The 26330-nt window shown below is 43.3% G+C and overlaps 1 protein-coding gene across 2 annotated transcripts in view; it reads left to right on the top strand.

The window, feature by feature from the left end:
• Positions 1-26330, top strand: part of GGA1 (golgi associated, gamma adaptin ear containing, ARF binding protein 1) — a 196922-nt gene that overhangs the window by 31111 nt on the left and 139481 nt on the right. For both annotated transcript variants that reach the window (XM_086963036.1, XM_086963042.1), the window contains exons 3-8: positions 4663-4738; positions 16875-16973; positions 17495-17618; positions 19223-19326; positions 20180-20260; positions 21204-21341. In XM_086963036.1, the coding sequence (XP_086819162.1) occupies positions 4663-4738; positions 16875-16973; positions 17495-17618; positions 19223-19326; positions 20180-20260; positions 21204-21341 (622 nt within the window). The remainder of the gene's footprint in view (positions 1-4662; positions 4739-16874; positions 16974-17494; positions 17619-19222; positions 19327-20179; positions 20261-21203; positions 21342-26330) is intronic.

The raw sequence follows: 26330 nt of genomic DNA, 5'->3' as shown, positions 1-26330 counted from the left end.
CTAAACAATTGCAAGTAAATGTAAAAGGGCTACAAGCTTCTGCTCAGAAACAATCAAAACAACACAGCCCTTTCATTTTTGAAATCCTTCCAGTTGCTGAGGGATGGTATACCCAGGATGCTGTTTCTCAACCCCATTGCTCCAAACCTTGGAACTAGCTCAACTCCGACTATAGAACCTGCCCCCCCTGCCCCCCCCTCTCTCTGCCATCCTGAATCCTTTCTCCCCCCACAACCCATCCTGCCCGGCCATTTGCTCGGGGCTTTGAAAACACATTTCAAAGCCTGCTTCCGACTTTTAACCTCTGGCAAACCCTTGGCTTAAACAACAGATATAATTTGTACACTATTCTAAATGCTGATTTCCACGCGCCCTGCAGCCTCTTAAGCAAATACAACACAATGAAACAATTGGACCAGCAGCCATGCGCAAAACTTTTTTTTTTTTTAAACAAGCCACAACGGGGCCTTGAGATGTCTCAGTTAACAAGGAAATAGAAGCCGCTCCGCCCCCTCCCCTACCCGCCAGCAATGCTAATTAACGCAGTTCCAGCATCTAAGCACAGGGGCTGCATTAGATCTTTAACATTAAACAATTGCAAGTAAATGTAAAAGGGCTACAAGCTTCTGCTCAGAAACAATCAAAACAACACAGCCCTTTCATTTTTGAAATCCTTCCAGTTGCTGAGGGATGGTATACCCAGGATGCTGTTTCTCAACCCCATTGCTCCAAACCTTGGAACTAGCTCAACTCCGACTATAGAACCTGCCCCCCCTCGCCCGTTTAAGCTATTGCCATTATAAATTACAATACATTTTATTTCAGTATTAATTATTTACAAAATTAAAAGCCATTGTTATTTGTAATATCAATACATCTAAGTCACGTAAATACAACACACATTGCATTACAAATGCTATAGGTGTCACATTTGCGAAAGTTAAAACTATTGACATTGTAACTGACAAAGCTATAAATTTTGCTATTTTCAAAACCAACACATAAATAAAAAAAAGTGTCATTTACAATACCAATCGCTCAAACTTTCCTAATGCGAGACCTATTGCATTTCCAATGCTTGTTTGTTCCTGCAACCCCAGCATCTAGTGGAAGAGCAAGGGGTGGGTTGGTTATTTTTATTTCTTTGTCCCTGAAATGCAGGATTATAGTTATCTCCTCTGATTATAGTGATTTTCAGGCAATCATTTTAGGGCGCGGCAACCTTAGTCTTTGTTTGATCAATTTTTATAACTTAGTACGCAAACAAGGGGCTTGTAAGATAACCCATCTGGACAACTTTGTTAATAGAAATAGCCAAAAGACAACTTTGTCTTTAGAAATAGCCTTCTGATAGTAGGTGATTTTAAGGCTCACCCATGTGGGGATCCTGAATACACTAACCTGGGTAATTTGGGGTGTCCAAGGATCCGGGGCCTTCACTTTGAGCATTCTCCACAGGGAGATGTTCTTAACGATCTGCTCAACGAATATGACCTGTTTTCATCCATGAGCTTTGTATCATCATCTAGTAAACAAAAGGTTCCGTCTTTCAAAGGTCGCAGTGGTGGATCTTTTATAGACCACATTTTGATCTCTACAAGAGTTCACCCCCTCTTAGTGTGCTTCGCAATATTAGCAGGTGCTTTTAGTGATCATAACTCGGTGTGTGTGTTGCTTGGGAGGGAGTATATTGAAAAGGAAGGACTCGGTGATAGCTCCTGGCACGCTGAAGCTGACCGATGGTAGGCAAAGCCTTAAATGGGCCCAAGTAACTCTGTCCCTTTTTTATGAAAAGCTCTATGAATCCTGTGCGGCAGAATTTTCCTACTGTGTGAAACCTCATTTTACTGCCGTGGGTATTCTTAACGCTTTCAATGGGATTGTCTCTAAAGTAGGGACATTGTTATCTGTCCCGGCCCAAAGAAGGATTATCGGTGACCCCAAGTGGTTTAACCCATTATGCTCCAAAGCCGCCAGAGAACTAAAGGCTGCATTGAAAGCAAACCCTAGGGATCAATCACAGATTCGTATTCTTCGCACTAACTATAAAAAGATGCTGGCCAATCGTAAAATGGAATTGAAGGAGGCCACATGGCGGGAGCTTTTAGATCCTTTTACTCTATCTAGTAGCTCCAGATTTTGGAGCCTTAGTAACAGACCTCTTTTTGAAAGGGACAGAGCTGAGGACATGGGCACCAATATAACGGAAGAGGAATGGGTGTCTCACTTCAGTATTATTTTTAAAAGTGCTTCAACTTTACCCCGGGCACCCAGAATAATGACGTAGCTGTATTTACCCAAAGAGAAGTGGAGGAAGGCATTACTGGTCTTTCATGTAAGAAGGCACCAGGTCCGCATGGTATTCCACCAGACCTTTCTAAATCCAACCCCTCCCTCTGGGCATCAATCCAGGTGGCGGTGATTAATGCCGCCGCCAAGGAAGGGTTCCAGAGTCATGGGGTGTCTCCACAATTGTCCCAGTGTTTAAAAAGGGAGACCGTAACAGCACTATGAATTACAGACCAATCTCCCTTATCGACTCCGTGGTTAAGGTCGTAGGCGGAGTCGTATTAAATAGACTGACAGCCTGTGGAAGAAAATAATATTATTTCTGATATCCAATATGGGTTCCGCCCAGGTCACTCTACCATGGCACAATGTCTTAATCTCTATTTGATCCTCAGAAAGTACACCGTTGCCCGCCAGGGGACAATCTATATGGCCTTCATGGATTTCTCCACCGCTTTTGACTGTGTCAATCGGGGGAAGTTGTGGCAGTCCATGAGGACCATGGGGGTGGAGGCAAATCTGGTGGACGTTCTGATGGATTTACATAGAGATACTAGGGCAAACATTAGATACGCCCAGGATCTGAGGGTCACCAGGGATTTTAATACAGAAAGGGGCGTACCGCAGGGGTGTATTTTAGCCCCTTTTCTCTTTACCCTCTACATCAACGACCTGGATAGGACTTTGTTGAAAACCGGGGCTGACTTTTCGTACATGGGACGCAGGGGCCTGCCAGTCTTGCTATATGCAGACATTGCCGTTCTCCTGGCACTACCTCTAAAAGCTTACAGATCTTGCTTGACACTTTTTGTGGGTCCATGGCCGACCAAGATCTGGCCATAAATAATTTGAAATCCTACGCAATGCAGGTCGGGTTGCGCCCCAAGAGGCAGTACACCTTTAAGGTGAACGGAGAAAGAGTGCCAATAACCTCGACATTCTCCTATGTGGATGTCCTACTGGGCAATCATCTGGATTGGGGCACACTACTTATGAAGAAAAGGGGAGAGGTGACCAGGTCCAATGCAGCGATCTTTAACTTCGCGGCTAAAATGGGCAATTGCCCAATAGCGCAATGTTGAAGATCTATCAAGCCAAGAGTGTATCGATCGCTAGCTATGGGAGCAAATTGTGGGGATATACAGGTTTGGAGGGTATCCAGGTGACGGAAAACAATTTTTTAAAGCAGTTGCTGGGGCTTCCGAAAAGGGACCGCGAACCTAATAGTTCATGAAGAAACTGGCCTTACATTCATTTGCTACATTCTGGCTATGCGCCCATTGCTTTTTTGGCTCAAATGTTGGCTGAATGGAGACCTTGGCCTTACTCAAGAGCTACTGAAAGAGACCTTGAGCCTGGACCACATGATCGATATACCATGGTTAAAGTATTTAAAGGGGTGATTTAGAGAGTTGGGGCGTCTGTATCTTTTTTTAATACCTGACTGTATTACCAGGGCAGATGTGGCTTTTGTGAAACAATCTTTTATTATGCGTAAAAAAGCTAAAAGAGAGGAGGTGGAACTGTTGAAAAATAGTGTCCGTAAGCACATGATGCATAAATCATCTCTAGATATGGAGCCATATCTCTCGTGGCCTTTGTCGGCTCACGAGCGTTTCCTGTTAATCAGGTTTAGTTTGGATTATTTCCATCTTTTATTAGCCGTACCGAAGGGGAGTCACAAAGGACAAGTGTTAGCACCCTGTGGCTGTGACAGTATGTCTCCTCAGGATCTGCTGCACTTTGTGTTCTTCTGTAATTTTTATGAAGACCCTCAGAGGCTCTTTTTAAAATCTCTTTTAAAAAAGTTACATTTTTTACAGGTTCGCCCCGCACTCTATTTTTTGCAATTATTAAAGCCTGAATGTATTCCGTTTGTGGTTGGTTTTCTGAAATGTTCCCTAAGGTACAGAAAATTTCTGGAACCCTAAAAGACTTGGCTGCTGTGTTTTCTGAATTAATTTTTAAATTGAAACAATGTGATGTCCTTTTTACTCCAATAATCTTTGCATATAAATTGGAATATTTGTATTGTACGTCCAGTTATGTATTATGTGCTTTGTACATTTTTATAGATGAATTGTAACTTTTTATGGTTTTCTAGTATGTAAACCGAATAAAGTTTATTGAAATGAAATGAGTTATGTATGCTTACCCACAATGGACCAAAGATCCTGTCCATTGACGTAGTAAAAATCTGAACACCTCCTTTATAATCTATAGAGTCCTCTATCATGACAAATTAGACAGTCCTCCAAACAAGGTAAATAGCTTCCACTTCACCAGTCTCCTTCAATGTACATAGCATGTCGCCTTCTAGAGCACATGCTAATGGTTCTTCCAGTGTTCTAATCTAGTGCTTTTATGTTCCAGTCCCCAGCTCGCTACTCGGCTTTTGGCACATAAGATCCAATCACCACAAGAATGGGAAGCAGTCCAGGCCTTAACGGTAAGAACCTGCCAAGATGGATAAGATTATCCTTGCTGCTGTTTTTACCACTTTGAATTTAACAGATGCTTCAGAACTCGACATCTGACTGACAAGGCTGGTCCATAGAGCAGCAAGAGCTAGCTTTTATGTACCCTGGTGTTTGGAAGGGTATCTTGGCTTTTGATATTGTAATGCAGTGTGAGAATCCTAATGAATGATCTGGGGGTGTGTCTGACTAAAATGTAAACCGATATGTAGATTTTGAGTAAGGTGATAATAAGTCTCCCAAAAGATTTATTTTTAAGCGTGCCAGTAAGGAGTGTGAATAATTTCACCCATTAAATTTTTCATGTGATATTTGCGATATTGGATGTAGGGTACTTTAAAAAAAAAAGAGAAAGAAATAGGACTAGTATAAAGGCAGCAAACCAGTATGTTAAACATTAGCAACCAAATCTTCCATTGAAGAAGAATTTTTTTTGGTTTATCTTTTATATTTTGTCCTTATGGATGAATCTGCCAAAAGTTTGGAACTCACTTACATTGGTAGGCAAGGTCAAGTGTGCAAAATCTTGTGTAGTTCTACGCGAGGGAACAACCATTAAAGCAGTATCAAAAAACAGTTTTCTGATTTTAGTCCAATAAGATTTTTTTTTGCTCAAAGCTAAAGCTAAAAACGCATAACAGATTTACACCACACATGGCATGTACATGGAGCCTTACTCTAAAAGTGTGCTTTTGTTGTTTTGATTTCATTTGTTTAGTAGGCTTTGAGAGATTTGTCCTGCAAAAACATGCCTAATGGGCTTGAAGGTGTTAATGATTTTATATATATTGGCTATTTTAGTTAGAGGACAAATTAACCGTACAAGGATCACCCTTGAACCTGAATTTGGAAAAAAATAAAGTTCTCCCATTAGAAGTGGGAGGTTTCTGGTGCCGTCGTCCTTTTCTTGCCCACAAACTCAAAACAGACCCCAGACTTGAAAACTCCAATTGGTTGGCCACAAGAGAAAATGTTATGCAGTCGCCATTGCAGTATGCGTGGCATGGCTGCAAAGTCTTGAAATAAATGTAAAAGGCTCCTTAAAGGGGCAGTGTAAACAACACCTGCTGCCCAGGCCATGGTGGGTCACCCCAAAGAGCCCCCCATAGATTCAGAGCAATAACCAAAAAGATTGTCACATTCTAGAGCATGTAGAATATTTTCAGGGAGCGTGGACTTGCGAGACACAAAATGGCACCTGTTATCTGTGGCCTCTATACTGAGACAGCAAACTATGCTACTGATGGACCTGCATGGGATCTCCCTTTCTTAATTCATGGTCTCAACACAGAAGGTGCAGAGTATGAGCGCCATTTTTTGTGTGGTAAGTGCTCTGGCTCGATGATGAGTTCTTCGAATAAAAAAGTAATGGCCCCACATAGGGGCCTCTTTTATAGTTTACACTTTCAGTACTGAGGTTGCAGACTATGAGCTTTATTTTCGAATGTCGAATATGAGGCCTGAGAATAGGCGTTGTTAAAAATGTAACAGGTAAAATGTAAATTCATACAAATTTCCACCTAATTGTGGACTGGCTTCAGAGTCAACTATAGGACAAGCTTTCATAGTGGACTCATCTTTGCGTTAATGCGCCAAGTCCAAAAACTCTAATGTAAGACTACTGACACTTCATGCCTAGCAGTGAGGGCAGGACTTCTCTGTTATCCGAGGATGTAGTCCGTAGTCTATTTTCCAAAATGCAGATCATTCACAGCTTTTCATTGGTTGAAAGTTCATTTAACCTTCCAGCAGAGAAAAAAAAAACCTTTTCCTGGCAACAAGTGGGACAGCCATCGTTTTGTGAGAAGTAGAAGGCCTGAAAAGGTGATACTGTTTCTCACAGTTTCATTTGCACCATAAATGCAAGAAGAGATTGCAGGGTCATCCTCTGCTGCACCACAGTACCAAAATGAAGACGTCAAATTGGAGGGATAAGAAGCATGTGGATGTCTGAGAGTTCTTCACACAACCCAGGAGGTAAAGTTGTTTTAAAGCATCACAAGTCAACTGCAGGCTCTATGACCAGAAGCTGGACAGGGGGCAGCGGGGGTTCTTTATATACTATAAACTAGCAGCCTGTCCCGACGTTCTCCGGGTATGAATTGCTGCCGGCCAGTAGTATATTGTTTTGTAGGATTTCGTTTCGATAGCATTTCTTATCTGTGACAGGCCTGTGAAACGCTCCGATTCACAGTGCACTGCTGATGCACTTAAGAGTGCGCGTTCAGTAGTGTGTGAACTCGAGTTTCCCTACTTTATTTTTCCTTGCAATATTATGTAGAGCGAACTCGACAACATGGCATGAGCACAATTTACATTACAGAAGAACACATTCATTTGTGATAGGCAAGGAGAGACAAAGTGATTTGCCTGGAATCACAGGATGTTGAGCTGATGCTGAGATTCGAACGTAGCTCCCCAGCTCTAAAGTTCGCAATTCTAGAACTTGTGGCGGGAGGTGTGTCTAAAAGTGTATGTCGGTGCTGGCTATCAATGAGAGAGACCTGTGCAGTTTTCAAATGGGTGGTGAAAAAATATGAGTATGTTGCTGGAGATGTGGGCCGCCGTGCCACCAATGTACTTACCGGGGGAGGGTAAACACCCATTATTCCGCAACTTTCTTTCCGCATACCATCACTCCGCATACTTTTATTACGAAAGTAACATGACTCCGCAATGCCATTATAACGCATGGCATTACATTTTATATGCTTTTACCACTCATACATTTACAACGAAATTCGTTGTAAATGCATGAATGGTAAAAGCATTTTTTTTTTAAGTTTGGATAAGGTAAGTATGGTTATAGGGATATATGTTTTGGGGTACTGAGGTATATGTTTTGGGGTGTTTGGGTATTTTAAGGGTTCAGATATAGTTTTGGGTTATGGGGTACAGGGGTAGTTTTGGGGTTTAGAGATGGGTATGGGTTTTGGGGTACAGGGGTATTTTTAGGGTTCAGGGCTAGGTTTGGTTTTTGGGGTATAGGGGTATTTTTAGGGTTCAGGGGTCGGTTTGGTTTTGGCGTACAGGGGTATTTTAAGGGTTCAGGGCTAGGTTTGGGTTTTGGGGTACAGGGGTATTTTTAGGGTTCATTGCTAGGTTTGGGTTTTGGGGTGCAGGGGTATATTAGGGTTCAGGGGTAAGTTTGGGGTACAGGGTTATTTTTGGGGTTCAGGGCTAGGTTTGGGGGTACAGGGGTATTTTAGGGTAAGTTTGGGTTTTGGGGTACAGTGGTATTTTTAGGGTTCAGGGCTAGGTTTGGGTTTTGTGGTACAGGGGTAATTTTAGGGTTCAGAGGTAGGTTTGGGTTTTGAGGTACAGGGGTATTTATAGGGTTCAGGGCTAGGTTTGGGTTACAGGGGTATTTTAAGGGTTTAGGGATAGGTTTGGGGGTACAGGGTATATTTATAGGGTTAAGATGGGTTCGTGTTTAAGGGTGTTGGGTATTTTAAGGAGTAAGGGTGGGTTATGATTATGGGGTGCAGGGGTATTTAAAGGAAGCATGGTGGCATTAGCACACGATAGGAGACATGGCATGAAGGGCGGAACGTACCACACGCCCCCAGCGTTTGTCACGCCCCCAGCACACGCCCACAGCACAACGCATAGACACGCCCACAAGGGACTACTTTGCTGGCACGGTTCTTTTACCTTTTAAATGTATATGGTGGGCGTCTGCATAGCCTATGTCCTTCTGCTGCAACTGCCCTTTCCAACGCTGTATTGGGTGTTGTGATTTGTGCTGTGGTTCCTGAGATTACCCGCCTCAAAGGTATGGGCTCTCTCTTTATTATATTAGTATGGATTGCAGTTTAAAGGAGTTCTCCTGGGTTGCATTCGCTGAACCATAACTTACTTTTAACTGTGGTTTTTTCAAAGTTATGATTCTGGATCAAACGTGCATAACCAGTGAAATCCACCAACTGTGGTTAGCAATGTACACTACACTTTGTCCTCCTGGGCCTATACAGGGTGGAGGAGCAATTGCTCTCTGTTAAATCCCTGCTGCCGTAGCCACGTTTTCGCGCATGCGCGCTCGTCCCCGGTGCTTGGAGCCGCGAAACGCCCGGCTCGTCGTGGGAATTTGGAGCCAAGGAGAAGAACAGAGGTTTTCCTGGAAGGGTGCGAGCTGTTGGGCCGACCCCATGGGTCTCGAAGTCTCCGACCTCGCCTCAGCGACTCTCGCTGCTTGGGTACTGCTTGAGATGTCTGGGGGAGAGACTGACGAGTCCTACAAGGGGCAACAGGTGGAAGTTTGGATGCACCCAGCCCTAAGGAAGGAGCGTCCCGGGAAATTGGCCCCTCTGCGGTCAGTGCAGCCATTGTAGCTTTTGAAGCACATTGCAGTCTTGAAGGGCATAAACTAGGGTATTTAAATGCAAAAGAGGCCATAATAGCCAGCTCTGGCCATTAAAGTTATAACACTTTTATGTGAACCTGTGTTGGAAGAAGTACGTCTCGGCAGTCAGGTAGGTGGTTCAACAGAGGTAAGTGGTCTAATTTTATAAATGTAAATGGTTTTATAGTACGATAGGTGCCAAGAGTTTGAGAACAGGGGCACGAGGCGCTAAAAAAAAAAAAAAGACTATTGGGCTGAATAAAGTGTGGACTAGCTGCTGATAAGAAAAAGTGTCGCCTATATTTGATTTTGGATTTAGTCTCCAATTAGAAGCCATCAAGGGAAGGGGATGGCGCCAAAAAGGCTTAAAGCGTCCAAGGAACCCCAGGTGTTAAAACAGTCGACCAAAAGAATCTACTGTGGAGCACAGAACAACAAGGGCAAGTACTAAAAGCCGCAAAGTAAGGGCCAAAAAAATGTTGACGAGAAGTACGATAAAGAAACCCATAGGGGAGGACACGCAAGTTACTCAAGCAAAAAAAGGTGCAGCCGCCTCTAAATCTCTGAAGGACTTTGCTGGTAAACATTTTAGAAAAATATGCTCTCCAGGAAAGTCTGCAGACCTCGGTCAACAGTCTAATGATGGATCTCTGATCTGTAGGGATGATCTACCGGCCCGTCTGGAGGGATCTGAGGTGGGTCACCCCCTATCTGATCTTATAAACCTAGAGCAAAGTGAGTTAGGCCTTCATCCTCGTCTCTCTTCATCGCCACAGATTTTCTCAGAACAACAGGAGCACGACACCTACAGTGAGTAGCCAAGTATGTCTTGGGATGAGGCTCCGGGTATAAATCTAAGTACAAAAATGGATAAGAGCCAAGATAAGAGCCAAGTCAAGAGTCAAGACCATCCAGGCTCCCATTAAACTGAAAAACTAGAGGGACTTGGCCAAAATCTCACATTAGACTCAATGTTTGATATAATGGTGCTCCTCCAGAAAACCCTGCAAGGTCTATTGGAAGTAACTATGCTAAATAACGATATTTTAAAATCTCAACAAGAACAACTGCAGAAGGTAGTGGGGGAATTGTAAAGCATTAGGGGACAAATGCCTGCAATGACAAGAACCATCTGCGAGGAACTCCCAACGCACGCTCCAGACGCTATGACACCCATGGATCAAACAAATGTATACATTTCTAAATGGCCGATGCTGATAAAAAGAAGGGGGCATTATCTGGGTTATAGCGCAAGGAAACGCAGGTGCCTAAAAATAAAGAAAGCCCCAAAAAGGGGGAGGCAAAAACCTGTATCACCTAGGGTTATTGATAATAGTATAGATTCTACTCTCTTGGAGCACAGGCCCCTTAAATTAGTAGCAGAGAAGGGTAAAAGATTGGTCTCCAAAAATATAGGACAGCATAGTACTGCGACTGGAGTAAGGGGAACAAGAGGGCTACCGGGGAAGTTATCCTCCCGTTATGGCCCAAATATTATATTCCCGGGTAGAAACCCTGAAAAAGGTAATGGTCAAAGATTTCAGCCCCCAAGGGTAAAACAAGTGGGCCCTAGAATTGCAAGAGGTAGGAGTCAACAAAGGACAGAGTAAGTGGACCCCTTAACCTCCAAGGTGTTAAACGAGGCAGAGGGCAACAAGTGGTTATTCTTTGAACCCACTCAGCAATTACAGCGGGGGAAAAGAATAAGAAAGGTAGGGCCCTTAAATAGGTCCCAACTTCTGTTCTCATTCTCGAAATGCCCGAGTTTGAGAGGAATTGGTTCAAAAGATCTGCGCCAAGTGGGCTTTAGAGTTAACTCAGAAGGGAAGGAAATTACCAGGGTGTTAGTGTATTAAAAATTGGTAAAAATAGCAATAGAAAATGCAGGGGGCGAAATGGCAACGGAAGGGATAAGATTAATCCCGGAGGGAGACCAAGCAGGGTGCAGTAAATTGAGTGCGGGCTTCCTAAATTCCCACGCAGGGTTGGAGAAGCGTCAGGTGAAATTGGCTGAGGGGTTGGTAGAAGGTAATCTGAAGATCATTGTTAATAATTCAGAAATCTCGGATATGTGGGGTAATTGGAGTCATGAGAGTAGCCCTATAGGCCCCTTTTGACGACCTAGCGGGGAAATTGATAACCTAAGTGATGTGGAGTAGGTAGTTGGGTTGTCGCATAGCGTTAGAATAGTATCTTGGAATGTAAACGTCTTGGAGACGTGATAAAACAAGGGAGTATAAGTACTTTAATTCAGATGAATGATATTATTTGTCTCCAAGAAACATAGCTATGCGACAAAACCCCTACTTTTGATGGTTATATCCAACTACACCACCCGGCGCAGAAAAAAAGCTTTGGACGCCCAGCTGGAGGGTTGATAATATTGTTGTCTTCTAGTAAGGTGAAAGATGCAATATGTCTAAGCATCAAATGTAAATGTATTTTGGCATGTAGAGTACTCAAAATTGAAAACGTTGTGCTTATAAATGTGTATATGCAATGGGGTCTCCAGATGAATATGGGGTAGAGCGGAGGCTTTTAAAAGAAGACTTGGATTATCTGATTGAAAAGTATGACTCTGATGTTATTCTCATGATGGGTGATTTTAACCACAAATTGAACCCCTCTAAGTCTGACCCAAGGCATATAGAAATCATGGAAGCCTATGATATAAGCATGGCAACCTTCCCAGTCTGTGTTTCTTCACAGTAGAATCTAAGTCTAGTAAACTATTTAGCCAGAAAGGGTCTATGTTGTTTAAATGGCAGGTCAAAAACTGATTGCCCTGCGAAGAAATCATTTAAGATAGCTGCGCAGAACTGCCCGATTGATTATGTTTTTACGCATGCCAGGAACTTTCCCTTAACACCATCAACTCTAATGATTTTCCCCCCCTGCGCTGAAAATCTGTAAAACCCATTGTTCATGACGAGCTCAGCTCGGCATGAGTGTACGAGAGGTGTACCTCAGGACGAGCTGAGCTCGTCATGAGCGTCGAAGGGGTTAATAAAGGGTTTTATGGTTACTCAATTGGGGAATAGTGACCATAATGTACTCCAGTTTAAGATACAGGATGTGGTGTTAACTAAGCGACAGACTGTAATTACCCAAAATATAGAGTACCCGAGACGGGCTACCACTAGATCAACGGACGAGTATATAGAAAAGGTGCTAAAACTTCAACAGAGGTTAGTCCTGGAGAGCCCACGAGGGCACAAACTGGAATGGTTTGAGAGAAAAATCGATCAGGTGGTGCATTGTTTCCAAGTGGAATTAAAAAAAGCTAAAGTAGGTGTAATAAACCAACAAAATCTGCAGGCTATACAAATAAAATGGTTTTCAGCTGTTTGCCTAGCAAAGAAGAGGGAAATAAGGAGAGAAGTACGTAACATTAAAGTTAATTATAATTTGCCTGGATCGTTAAACCTGATAAAACTGAAAAGGGAATATAAAAGGTTAATTACGGATTCCAAAAGAGTATATAAAGAAAAACGTTGGGCAAATCTCCTGTATGCTATTGAATCAAAGAATAGTCACCAGTTTTGGCAATTAATAAAAGGAGCGGCTGGGCATACGATGGGGGCAATGTACAGTGTAGTGGGAGAGGCTGTATGGGCTGAGTATTTAAGGGAACTATAGAGTCCCAGACGTGACGTGGTTATAGACGAGCCTATGAATTGGATAGATCTGATAGGGGACTTAAAAGCAGATTTTTCAGTAACAAATGTCAGTAAAAAAATAGGAAGTTTTAACCTGACAAGGTCGGCCGGCCCGATAACCTCCCTGCAATAATATTGAATACCCAGCCTCAATGGTGGGCAGAATTTTTATCTCATATGTTTTTACGGATTTTAGAGCTGGGAAAAATACTGAGTATTTGGAGGGGGACTGTTATTCGCCCGGTGCACAAGAAGGGTGTTCTGGATGACCCTAAAAATTACAGATTGGTTAATCTTTTAGATATCGGGGAAAAAATGTTTACGAAGATAATATTAGGTAGATTAAAAGAGTGGGTCGAGGACTATGCAATCGTGCCAATAGAGCAAGGGGGGTTCAAAGACGGCCATTCGACAAATGATCATTGTTTAGCACTGTGGGCCGTTGGACGGAAGTCAGTCAAGAAAAATGGGAAGCTGTACTGCTGCTTTGTTGACTTCCGTGCGGCATTCTACCTAGTGGATCGGAAATGCCTGTGGGAAACCCTTAGAAAGAATACAATTCCAGAAGTGCTCCTTGCTTTAATAAAAGAGCTACATACTGAGAACTGGGCTCAGATTATTACGGATAAGGAAGGGTCCTTAACTCCCAAAATACAAATTGGAAATGGTCTTAGACAAGGCTGTGTGCTGGCCCCGCTCCTGTTTGCCATTTTTCTTGCTGATCTTCCAAAGGCCTTAAAGATTGATAGAAGCACCAGTCCTAAAATGAATGGATTAAAATTATCATGTCTACTTTACGCAGATGACTTGGTGATATTTGACCAGACAGCAATGGGACTTCAAAGGAAATTAAATGTCTTCCAAGAATACTGTGTGTTGAAGTCCCTAACTGTAAACGTGGATAAAACTAAAATCTTGTGTTTTGGATAAAGAGATTTAGGTTTTAGTTGGTATCTAGGCCCCTTAAAATTGGAGGTAGTAAAATAATATAGATACCTTGGGGTCTGGTTTGAAAGCTCTTTAAAATGGCAAGCCCATTTGACAGCCCAGAAAGCAAAGGCTTTCATTTCAGTGTGTGGGTTGAAAAAATCTAATAGCGAGTTTGGTGACATGTCTCATAGACCTGTGCTACAGGCGTTTAATGCAATGATCCCTCCGCAAGTCCTGTTTGGTTCTGAAGTACTTTGGCTTGGCGGCAAAGATAATTGGGACGTTGAGGAGGGTAAATGCCTGAAATCCCTACTCTCGCTTCCCAGCTCAGCAATAGTCCAGGCAATCAGAGCTAGGTACGACTTCATGGAGCGTACAGGCCCAAATAAATTTATTAAGGTTGTGGAGTCGACAGGACCCAGGGGGTGCAGAAGGTCTCCCTCTGGTGTAGGAAGGAGATCGAATCAAGTGATTTAAAATTGGCCAAGGATATAAGCAGGAACTTGATTAAGGTTGCAGAGAACTTAAAGGTGAATTCTCCAAGAAGGAGATCAGGACTCAAGGCCTTGAGCTGTCTAGAACAATTGACCAAGGCTACTTGAGCGGGAAATCATCAGTTCAATTTATGACTGCAGCCTGGCAACATGAGTCTTGCTACCCTTATTTGGACACCCTCCTGAATAAGTGGCTTAGATCTGAAGTTTTAAGAGTTAGGATAGGTATTAATCCTTGGCTGTCAAATCCGAGGGAGAAGGTCATTAGGCTCCACCCGGATGGGAAGTGTAAATGCTTGCTAGGCAATAAGGGTGATATGCTGCATATTTTGTTAGATTGTATGGCGCTTATACCTCAGCGTAAATTGTATTTGAGACCTCTTTTTGTAAAATTTGAAATAAGGTCTCGTGCGCAGGCGATTGACTTACTCACAGAAATGCCTAATCTCGAGATTGCTATCGCTATTGGAATTTATATGAAGTTGGTAAAAAGCTCTTAGCAAAACATTGTATAGTTTTAGATTTATATTGGATTTTAGTGATTTTATGATGATTATTTATACATTTTAAATTAATATGAATCAAATTTTCCTCCTTGGTGCCATACGGGTAGAATTTTAATGAGTAAGTACGTTTTTGTAACTACTTTGTGAGCCCTAGATTGAATTGGTCATCAAAAAGCATATCCTGAAACAAGAATGTATTGATGAATATGTTGTCTCTTATTGTGTTACTGAATGCGTATTTATCTCTGTTTTAATTTTTATATTGTGGGTATTGCAGTTTAAAGACTAAGGTCTAAATAAACATTGCTTTTGACTGACTGACTGAGCAATTGTTTTGCTGGTACACACTTCTTCTGGTTATTTGATTTATTTACATTTGTGTAACCACCCGGTACCTCCACCCACCTACCCACCCACCCACCTACCCACCCACCTACCCACCTAACCTCCTGCCCACTTAGGGTTAGGTTAGACTTTGCTTGATTTCTTCAGAAGCCTGGGTGGGTACTTTTCCAGAGCGTAGTAGCATCTGGTTGCTTTAAGGCACCTTATCCCATTCCTTGTTCATTTGGAAATGAGGAGACTGCATTTTTGGCAGCATGTGGTGGTCGTGTTTGACTTCCTGGGTTGCTATTTAGTATATTGGCTGACTCCTTCCTCTCCATTCTCTTGCCACATCCACATTTTGCATCGGTGGCAGAAAGCCTTCTGAAAGGGGATACTTTAAGAAATGGGTCTCGAAGGTTTTTTAAATCAAATTTGTTTTAGTGGAATACGATAAATCTCAGGTCAAAATAACTGTTTCCATGGCACCACTCTGAAGATGGGTAGCACCACTGACGAAAGGCATGACTGCCTGTGTGCCAAATCAGGCGTCAGCCTGCCTTGTGATTGTTTGTTGCAAAGTCAAGTTTAGCGAACAAAAACATAAACGGCTACACATGATCAGCTGATGCAAATTCTTTTCACTTTACTTAAAACGATGTGCAGCTGAAGAATTGTGGGGGCCTAATTCGTTTTCATTGCACTAGTCCTAACCACGAACTTCTGTGGTTTGAATCGGACAGCATTCTTAATCTGTTTTCCAATGGCCTTTCAGGGAATTAATCTGGCACTGTGCAACCCCCCTGTGACTGCGAATAGGGTTTCATCCACACTTCCACAATAAAGAGACAGTAAGCGCATGATCTGTAGAAGAGTGGGGGAGTGCCATACTGGTCAAAATTCCACCCTACAGCGTGGGGAGGTACATCCATCTATTTCGGATTGTCTTGCCACATTGGCAGTTCTGCACCTCATTCGAGGATTTTCTGTTTTCACAAAACTTTGTCATACCACATATATCTTACCTGCACACTTTCTCAGCCATACCATTCCATAGCATGGCAACTGGATTCCAGTGCTATGCCATGCCACTGTTTCTCATTTGCTTGCGTCTCTAGTGCTACACAGCCAGTTTGTTATGAGCAGAAATTGCTCTAGTGATCCCCAGCCATCTTGAGCCTGTTTTTAATCCCTCTTCTCCTTTGTTGGGTGAATGTCTGATTGTGTAATAGAGACATTGAGTGACGGTGATGAGAGATGGTTTGCCTTCCTCCTGGTAGCCTTAGGTGCTGGGCAAGCGATTGATTATGTTAGTGGGAGGTTGCTTGAGCTATAGGGGTGCCTAGCTAATGTATTTTTCTAATGTGCTTGGTGACTTTGTGGTTAGTTAGATATGAAACAGGATGCAACATAGTTTATTGTGGCTTCCCTCTGGTTCCAATCCTGTTCTTTCTGTTGTCACCTTTTTATATACTAAGCGAGTGAGAGGATCCCAATGTGGACGATTGGAGGTAGGGTGGTATTTAGAGGTTTTCTTCTTTTCTGGTCCTGTTTTGGTTTCTCTTCTCAAGTGCTGCATTTGTAAGTCGTTTTGTAGATGTGCTTTTGGAAGGGTCAAATGCTGAGGTTAACTCCAGAACTGAACAATTCTTGGTCTCTCTTCTATTATGCTTGACTAATGAGTGCTTGTGAATGTGTGAGATAGCAGGGGGCAGGATGTGTTGAGGTTCCTCTAACGAACCTGCTCTGTGTCAGTCTTCTCTTTCTCTGTCTTGATTTCCCATTGCAATCATTTGGATATGCTTAGGGCCCCTATAATCCTACACTCATATCATCCTGAGTCTCTTCCCCAGGTGCTGGAGACCTGCATGAAGAGCTGCGGCAAAAGATTTCATACTGAAGTTGGGAAATTCCGTTTCCTCAATGAGCTGATCAAGGTGGTGTCACCCAAGGTAAGAAGGTCTTTTGCTGTGGAAAATGGCTCCAGTAGTAGTTTAGTGGTAGGACAAGATGATCAGCCATGAGTTTCTGGATATTTGTTACATGATGATTTAGGGTCTCAGACCTCATGTGGTTCATCTACATGTCTATATTTCTCAGCCCCTTGTTGTGGTGTTAACCTTTCCTTGAACACTATTTCTCATCTCCCTACCTGTTAAAATTATTTAATTCTTGCTTTGTTACTCTCATTAGCCTTCTTAGACCCTGAGGACACTCTAATTCTAGCCTTGCTTTCCTTTAAGTCTCCTCTTGAATATCTTGGTTAACGCTCAAATCTGTCCTTGATAATGTTCACCTTCTTAGTACCTTGGAGCATGCTCTTACTCTCACTTTCGTATCCCTTGTTTTTATTATTGATACTGTGTAAGACACTCTGCTCCCATCCTTGTTTATTCTTCTACTTGTTTTTAATATTTTGGGATTTCTTGGCGACACTAACCATTGCTTTGGCCCATCTCATTCTCATTCTTAGTATCTCGGAGGACGCTCTCCTGAGAAAGTGAAGTCCAAGATCCTGGAGCTGATGTACAGCTGGACCCTGGGGCTCCCGGATGAGGCCAAGATTGCAGAAGCCTATCAGATGTTGAAGAAACAGGGTGAATAGTTACTGTTTGGCTCTCCATGAGCCTACTCTATTGATAGATTCATAATTTTATGTGATTGCGGCATGCCTTTTATAGCAGTAATAACACATTTTACTGAGATCCATAATTCTACAGTACTGTCTAAATAGGGGGCATATTCACACTTTTGCATTTACGGAAATATTCTGTTTCTGGTAGTCTTCCTGCATACAGACATGTTATTAAAAAAGTAATTAAGGCAGCACATCTTTTGATAAGGTGAGTTGAAAAGAGGCTGGAAATGTACATATTTTAGAACTTCACTCAGAAATGTATTCATAAAAGCCAGTGTGACATATACTTTGAAATGTAGAAGTGTGAAGTTGCATTATGCAAGTTTTATAGTTATTAGAGCATAATACAAAGTGCGTTTTCCCTTGGTTTCCGAAGTGACCACTTGTAACAGTGAATTTGGGGTATTGGACTTTGCCCATCATTTGGCATTTTTGTGTAAAACATTTTAAAGTAGGAACAATAACAATTTCTAGTCAATTCTAGTTAGTTTATTCTTCCAAAACAAATCTTGTTACTCCCGTCCTGTGGCCCTGCACTTGCTCAGACCCATTAAGGCATGTAACATATTACTGGTCACACCATACAAATCACCAAACAAGGGCAGCATTTCTCTTGAAACACATTACTGTATAGTATCACAATTTATATATCCATATTTCATTTGAGTTATTCTTAATACGCATTCTAAAACCAACACTTTCAAGAATATCAATCATCAAAAACTCATGGACTGTCATTCCACTGACTCCAGAATTTAATCCATCAGATTTCAAATAAATTTTCGCCCAATTTTGTGTGCCAGTCTTTAACTTGATATATTTATTCTTCTTTAGTGTGTTCTAGTATTCCCCATGATGATTTGAATCTCAACTCCAAAGTTGTCACAGGATTGATCACAGTCTTAGTTAGAAGTCCAATTACGGAAAAAATATTTGATTGAGGTAGCCGCATAGAATTTACTCTTAAGAACCACAAAACAGGAGCCAATTTATTTTAAACAGGGTCACTCTTGTTTTGCAGAGTACTGCCAATTTCTCAGGGCTTGCTTGCGACTGTTCCATAGAAATATTTAGAATTGCACTAACATATGAGGTGTTGCCACAATAACGCACTCTTCTATCCTTTATTCTTGTGGACTAGAAGGCTTTCACTAAGTGAAGTCACTCTAAAATGAAACAGACGCAAACATTGAGAAGTTAAAGATATTTTAATTTAGAAACGTTATTAAACTAATCCTAGAAAAGAAAAGTACATGGTATAGTCTAGTTTACAAAGTTAGAAACACAAGAAATTCTGAATTACCTTGTTAAAGTTTCAGGGAGGAATACAATGATATAGCTCCTTTACACATTTGCATGTGGCCAACACATCCAGTGGAAGCAGGAGAGGTTTCCGGAATGTCCTTGCCAGTGCCAGCTATTGTAAACAGTCTGGAGGTTGCACTGTTGTTAGGAACCAGGTACCTTGCTTTTCATTCCCCAAAATGACTGCCTATTCAATCTTGTGAGTCCTTTTTAATTCATGCCTTTTCAACTAATTATAGAATGAACCTTTTATTACAGGCATCCTGAAGGATGACCCCATTCTTCAGGATGATGTGCTCCTCCCTCCGCCACCTCCCCCGCGGCCACAGAATGCAATCTTTGACGATGAGGAGAAATCTAAGGTAAATGAATCGTAGTGGTCTTTGTTGGAAAAGAGTAGAGGCAGTTTGTGGGTTATTATTGAACCATTCCAACTCAGGTTTTTGGGGTGAAGATCTATAACCTGAAGGGGAACCAAAAGCAGTCTGGTGGGCTTGACTGAAAGCGGGAGTATCAAAAGTTGACCTGAAGTTGCCCCCTGCCCTTCCAATGGTGGAGAAGGTAGATGAAGGAATCGCAATGGAGCACCTATTTAGTTGCTCTTATGAAATATGTTTAGTGCTGCCCCTTTCTTTTTTTATTGGCATCAGTTCAACTCAAGGTAGTGTAAAACAGACAGTTTCAGAGGTTCCTGCAACTGGGGATCTTGCGCTTTTAAGGGTAGTGGAGTGGGTATCCAGTGAGTAAACTAGTCGTTAATAGTCTTCCAGTAGTTTGCAACAGTGTATTCACCATAGATAAAATGGTGATTCAGAGGGATGTAGAATTCAATATACTATCTGCTAGCAGCAAGTTTGGGCCCTTGGCAGCTTGTTCTCTCTCATGGCCGTCCATGTCTGGCGCAAAAAGAGCCTGTCCGGTTGAACTGGAGCTTGAGCAGCAGAGTTGTGGCTCTGAAGGCATGAAGTGTGTAGGTGTGATGGTGGTGTAGGGGCAAGGGGGGTAAGGTTTGAAGAGTTATTATCGCCCGGTCCTCACTAATGTGAGAATTTGGAAACTATAGTGGAAGTGGAGGGGGATCATAGATATTTTCCTTGCATGCAGATACAAGAGACTTCCTGTACCTGGGGTTAAAATGTACAGTACAGTGAATGCAATGAAGATGCCACACATATTTCACTGTAGCCTGCCTCCCTCTGCTTTCTTCTATTGCAGATGTTGGCGCGCCTACTAAAGAGCTCGCACCCTGAGGATCTCCGGGCCGCTAATAAGCTCATCAAGGAGATGGTGCAGGAGGTAAGTGCTTTCCACGCTGGTCTGTAAGATTATTCTGTGTTCAGTTCCTACATTAACTGGAGGATGTTCGCATTATGTAGGAGGACGTTTTGTGTCAAAAGGTCAATGGATCATTTTAACAAATTAAGTATTTGACCACACAACACATCTGTTGTTTGGAATCCTTCTTAAACACCTCTCTTACATTGCTCTTCAGAACACCCTTTCAGGGGAGTTGGAATGGCTTACATGTGATCACCCTGTGTGTCTTTGTTGATCCAGGAATTTTATTTCGATCGCATTAGCAGTCCATTGGATGCTAGACCTGGGATCCCTCCCCCTTCCTTTCCAAGTGTGAAAATGAGCAGCCGTCACCAATTTAGCTCATGCCAGTCTGACTAGACTTGCACCACAAGCCCCAAAGACCAGACATGGGGTGTAAGCCAGGCAGGCCAGAACAGAGCCAAAGGCAGGGCAGACCAGACCTGAGCCACACGCTATATGACCGTAGCTTGACCAAAAGTATGACTGACAGAGCTGAACCACAAGACTGGCCAACCAGGAGCTGAGCTAAAAGTCAGGATGACCACTCATGAGGAGACAGCCACACAACAACAGATTAAACAGAAGCAGGGCTGACCATAGCTGAGCCATCGACTGGCCAAACAGACCCAAGACAAATGTCAGGCAAACTAAAGCTGAGCTGAACTCCCAAGCATGGATGTGAGAGCAGAGGAGAACAGCTTCCCTAGGCCCTTCATACTGAAAACTAAGCAACGCCAAAGTGAAAAGATCTATGGGTGTCCTAGGGTAGAGACAGAACAGCCTGTTGCATCATTTTAACGATATCCTCTGTGTCCTCAAAGCTCAGCGTGAATTTGTTTTTATGTTGTGCGTTGGTCTATTGTAGGTTTGGAAGCATGACTGAAAATATTGCTAATTGTCAACATTGTGACTCTTTCAGGATCAAAAGCGAATGGAGAAGATTTCAAAACGGGTCAACGCCATAGAAGAAGTGAACAACAATGTCTCACTGCTAACCGACATGTTGAACTCCTACACCCAAGGGGAGACCTCAGAGGGTAACGAGGACCTCATGAAGGTGAGTGAGAAGGCAGCGCAGCGCAGCACAGCACACACAAGGACACCACTGACCGTGGAGATAAATAGTAAAGAAGGGACCATGATGGCAATAACGATTTTGTGAGAGTAAAGAAGTGGCAAAGGGCACCCAAGAGTTATTAGGAGACCTTCTTAGGGGGTAGGACATAAGGCACGGTAGGTAAGGGCGAGGCAGGCCTCATTTAGGTGAGCAAGTAAATAAAAAACATGAGGTTTACCAACATCCTCATACTCTGGGTTTAGAGGAAAGGCAATGAGAATGGAAACCTAATGCACAGGACCTCTGGAATCAATATGAGCAAGTGGACCTCATGCCTGTGGTGGAGAAATTGGGGAATGGGGAACTCAAAAAACCCTGGGCAAAATATGTCACTGTGTACATATACTACAGGCAAGAGAAATAATACGTATATGCCTGGAGTGAATTAGTCTGAGGCTGGTGATGTCATACACAAGCGACAGGGTGGAGCAATCTGAGAATTACTGCTTCATATTCAGACTAGTCGAAAAGGAATGGAAGTACAAGACCTGATACAAAGGCAGTAGGGAGGAATCTGCAAATGTAGACCTCGAATGGATCTGGAAAGAAATATAAAAATATGAAGCTTATCCTCAATCCGGGAGTATAGGAATCGGCATATGCGCACCTCCTACCCAGGAACTTGGGCTAAGGAATCTAGGGAACGTAGAACTCATAAACCATGCTTTGAGCAGAGGGATGTGAGAAATGAGAATTCATGCACAGCAACAGGGTCAAGGAATCTGAGAACGAGGACCTCCAACACTAAAATAGGATTGAGGAATCTGTGAATAAAGGTGTTGTACACCTGGTATGGAACTAAGAACTCTTTAAAACTACCACATAATCATTGCCTAGGATCTAAACATCTGAGAATGAGGCACCTTATATTCAGAGGCAAAGGATGAGAATTTAAAAACAAGAAAACATATGCAATACTATGGACAGAATAAAAAGGGAATTGGGACCTTATATATAGGGACTGCGGTTTCAATTTTACACTGGCCTGCTTTAGCATGGCACAAATAGAGGATGAGGACAACTTCTCCCAAAAGGGAAGTGTGTGTACCTGCATTGCAAAGGACCAGGGCACTGAAGTGAAGAGGATTAAGACGGGGCTCTCTTTAGAAATTACATAAAGGCCTTGTTACCAAAGGACTGTTGATTAGTTCTTCCTGAGCAATGCTATTTGATAGGTGGTAGGGGGATGATTGGTGGGGCCGTAGCTTCTGTTGTTCAGGGCCTTCTCTTTTTTATGTCTGATTCAGAAAGGCTAATGACTGCCAAGTGCTGGGAAGTCACACTGCATTGTTCTCATGTTTGCGTTGCTCCTACTTGGACCATTCTCACTTGTGTCAGCTGGGAGGGCCATTGCTTAGCACACATTCTGTGTCTGGAGAACGGCTTGAAAATGCCATTTGAAAGAAAACTGACACAAATTGGTTTTAAAACCTCAGACAATGGATCCACATACCCTCTCTAGGAGAGTATAAACGTGAGACCCAAACCACCACACTTTGTCCAGTACCAAGTTCTTCTTGACCAAGCAAGGGACTACCTGAAGGATTTCTGAGTGCCAAGGAATGGTGTTTTCTCCAGTATTAGGGGTGTCTTTCATAGATTCACATGCTTGAATATTCCCCGTCGTCGAAGTGTGAGTCCCACGGTACATAAAATAGCAGTAATATATGCATATATAAGTAAAATTATTATAATTATAAAAATACATATACATATATAAAATACAGTAAAATATCCAGAAAACTCAAAAGTACCATAGAACAGAATAGGCCCATTGAAAGCCTAAGGGAGAAACTCAACTTGGTAACATATCAGTGTCATTATGTTTTGGTCCAAATTCCAGCCAATCAGGCTGTAGTTCCCTCTAGAACCTTCTCCTCAGAAGCCCAAGACCTCAGATTTTATACTGCACGTCGTGTGAAGGGAGTCTCCCTGAGCTCTGCTCAGTTTTCTTCAACTCTAGCTGTTATTTCTTCAGGAAATGTCTTCAAATAAGAAATCTTTATTTGAAGCCTGCCCCTCTTGTGGTAAACTGCGCCTTTTCCATGAGGATCCACACAGTAAATGCATTTACTGTCTCTACCCAGACCACGAGGTAAAAAACCGTAAGTACTGTCGCACTTTTCCTCCCAAGACTCTGAGGGATAGAGAGGCCCGTCTCCTTCTGTGGCTACAGAAGTTGAAGACTTCAGAGTCTGTGGTTTCTGAGGTAGAAAGTTTGTCCTCTGGTATTTCTAAATCCTCTCAGAAGCATGGGTCTGAAACTGAGGTTCCATCTCCTTTTCTGAAGAAGAGTAGACTGTTGGAATCCTCCAAGATTGTTTCCCCACAGGATTTGCTGCAGGGCACGTCTACGGGACCTGGTTCTCTGACGTCTGCGCCCAAAGCCTTGCCTTCCTCTCGTAAATCTAGCAGTGGCTCGTCGACGGGCTCGTCGACGCGTCCGTCAACGTCTTCACCGACGACGAAGTTGTGACTGTAGCCTCTACGTCGACGACGACATGTACTATGCCATCCAGTACTGCATTGACGACGATCACCTCATCGATGACAGCCCAGGAGGCGAGACCCATTACTTCAATTGTAAAGATCTCGTCGACGAGTGTCAAATCAGTACCGTTGACGAAGAAATCCTCGTCGACGCGAACACCGTTGACGCTTCCATCGTCGACGCGAACACCGTCGACGAAGACCAAGTCATCTAAAAGCAGCTCGTCGATGGGCCCATCATCGTCGACGGCAGTCTCGTCGTCGGCGCCTCCGTCGACGGCCATCATATCATCATCGTCGACGACTTCATCTACGGCTGTCATCCCGTCGACGTCTATATCATCGTCAACGAATAAAGCTCCAATCTCGTCGACGGCTCCGTTGACGGACAAGAAATCTTCGTCGACGAAGAAAAAGCCTTCAATTTCAGCGTCGATTACATCTATGACGACGACGCAAACGCCTCAGGTTGGTTGTAAAACTGCCGCAGTTACGTCAACAGACTCGTCGACATCTCCTATACCTTTGGCCTCAGCTGCCACTTTTACAGTGGTTACTGCTTCTTCTTTAAGGACGGTACCTCTCATTCAACTGAGTCCAGTGAGGAGTGGAACCCGTCTTCCAGACAAATTGTTTCAGTCTGGTGGGGAAGAATCCGGAAACGATTCGGAGGTGGAACAACTCTTCGGACAGGCATCTAGTCCATCTGATTTGCACATTAAGTGCCAGGAGTATAGTGATGAGGGTGACGAAGAGGAAAACGTCGAAGATGGGAACAAATTATTTCCTGTTGACGAATCAGAAGCAGTAACTTCAGAGCCGGTTACGCAAATACCTTTATCTTTGGTCATGAATTTGCAGCACATGCTTGATGACTATAACCGCAGGTTCCATCCATCTACACCTGCCTCTCCAGCATCACAACTTCCTCCACAGCCTCAACCTCAACCTCCACAAGCACCTGCACTTGTTCCACCCGCGTCACCGGGAGGTACGCGCCCTGACACCGACAACGAGGATCCTGATCCTCACAACACTGATGACGACGACAATGATGTCGATATGAATGAGTGGGACAATTACAGGGCTCAAACACCTTCCACTCCGCCCGCCTCGCCTCTTGCATCGCCTCCAGTGGACATTGCAAATTTCCATACTTTGATGGTCCGTTCTGTGAAGCGCTTTCATCTCACTGTCGAAAAACAACAACATGAAAGTGAATGCTTCTTGTATGATTTTAAGGACGTTTCACAAAGGCAATCCCACACAATACCAATCATTGACTTTATTTGGCAGGAGGGCCTTAAATTAATGGAACATCCAAATTCAGTACCTGCAGTCTTGCCCAGATTAGACAAGAAGTATAAGGCTCCGGCGTCTGCTCCGGCCTGTTTGGTGTCAAAACCAAAAGCAGATTCGGTTATCACTCAAGCAGCACAGAAAAGATCTCGCAATCCTGCTCCACCACTCACGTCTCCTCCTGATCAGGAAGGCCGCAAGTTGGACTCTATAGGCAAACAATTTACAACAATGGCGGCTACTACTTTCAGAGCGGCAAATACCTTGGCTATTCTGGGACGTTACGACCGCCAGATGTGGTCCGAGATTGCCGCACTGATTCCTCAAATACCCGAGGCCATCCGTGCAGAAGCGCAGGCCATTATTCAGGAGGGAGAGATAATTTTGCCCGAAATTATCGAATGCGCGCTCGACATTTCCTCCACGGGCTTTCGTCAATTGGCTGGGGCAGCAGTCTTGAGGCGTCAAGGCTGGCTGAAATCTACCACCTTCCGTCCAGAGGTACAAGCAAAAGTCCTGGACTTGCCGTACGACGGGGAGTCTTTATTTGGCAAGCATGTAGACTATGCCCTTGAAGCAATAAAAAAGGACACCGACACTGCAAAGTCCTTAGCTACCCTCCAGTACAAGAAACGGCCCTTTCGGGGGGCACGAGGTAGAGGCGGAGGTTCCTCTACTTTTCGAGGATCAGGACAATATCGTTCGTACAATACCTACAACGATAACCGGCAGAGGGGTTCTTACCAAACCCCAAATCGTCAGTCCTCCACCAGACCATACCAACGGAAAACAACTTATAGAGGTGGCGCAAACAACAAAAAGCAGTGACAGTCTCAGTTCCTTTCTTCTGCCGACTGTGCATCTTGGAGGTCGCATCTCAAGGTACTTTTGTAAATGGTCCGAAATCACCTCCGACCAATGGGTCCTGGACATTATCTCCAAAGGACATACCCTGGAGTTTACAAAATTCCCTCCCACTCGTCCACCTTCGGGGCCACCCTCTCCCCACCTCAAAGAACTTTTGGCCCAGGTAAAATTGATGATCAAAAAAGGAGCCATCGAGGTAGTGCCGCAAGGTCAACGCGGCAAGGGATTCTATTCCCGGTTTTTCTTAGTCAAGAAAAAGTCGGGAGAATGGCG

The sequence above is a fragment of the Lissotriton vulgaris genome, chromosome 1_1 (genome assembly GCF_964263255.1).
Source record: "Lissotriton vulgaris chromosome 1_1, aLisVul1.2, whole genome shotgun sequence".
Lineage (NCBI taxonomy): Eukaryota > Metazoa > Chordata > Amphibia > Caudata > Salamandridae > Lissotriton > Lissotriton vulgaris.
This window is presented reverse-complemented; position numbering and strand designations above follow the sequence as displayed.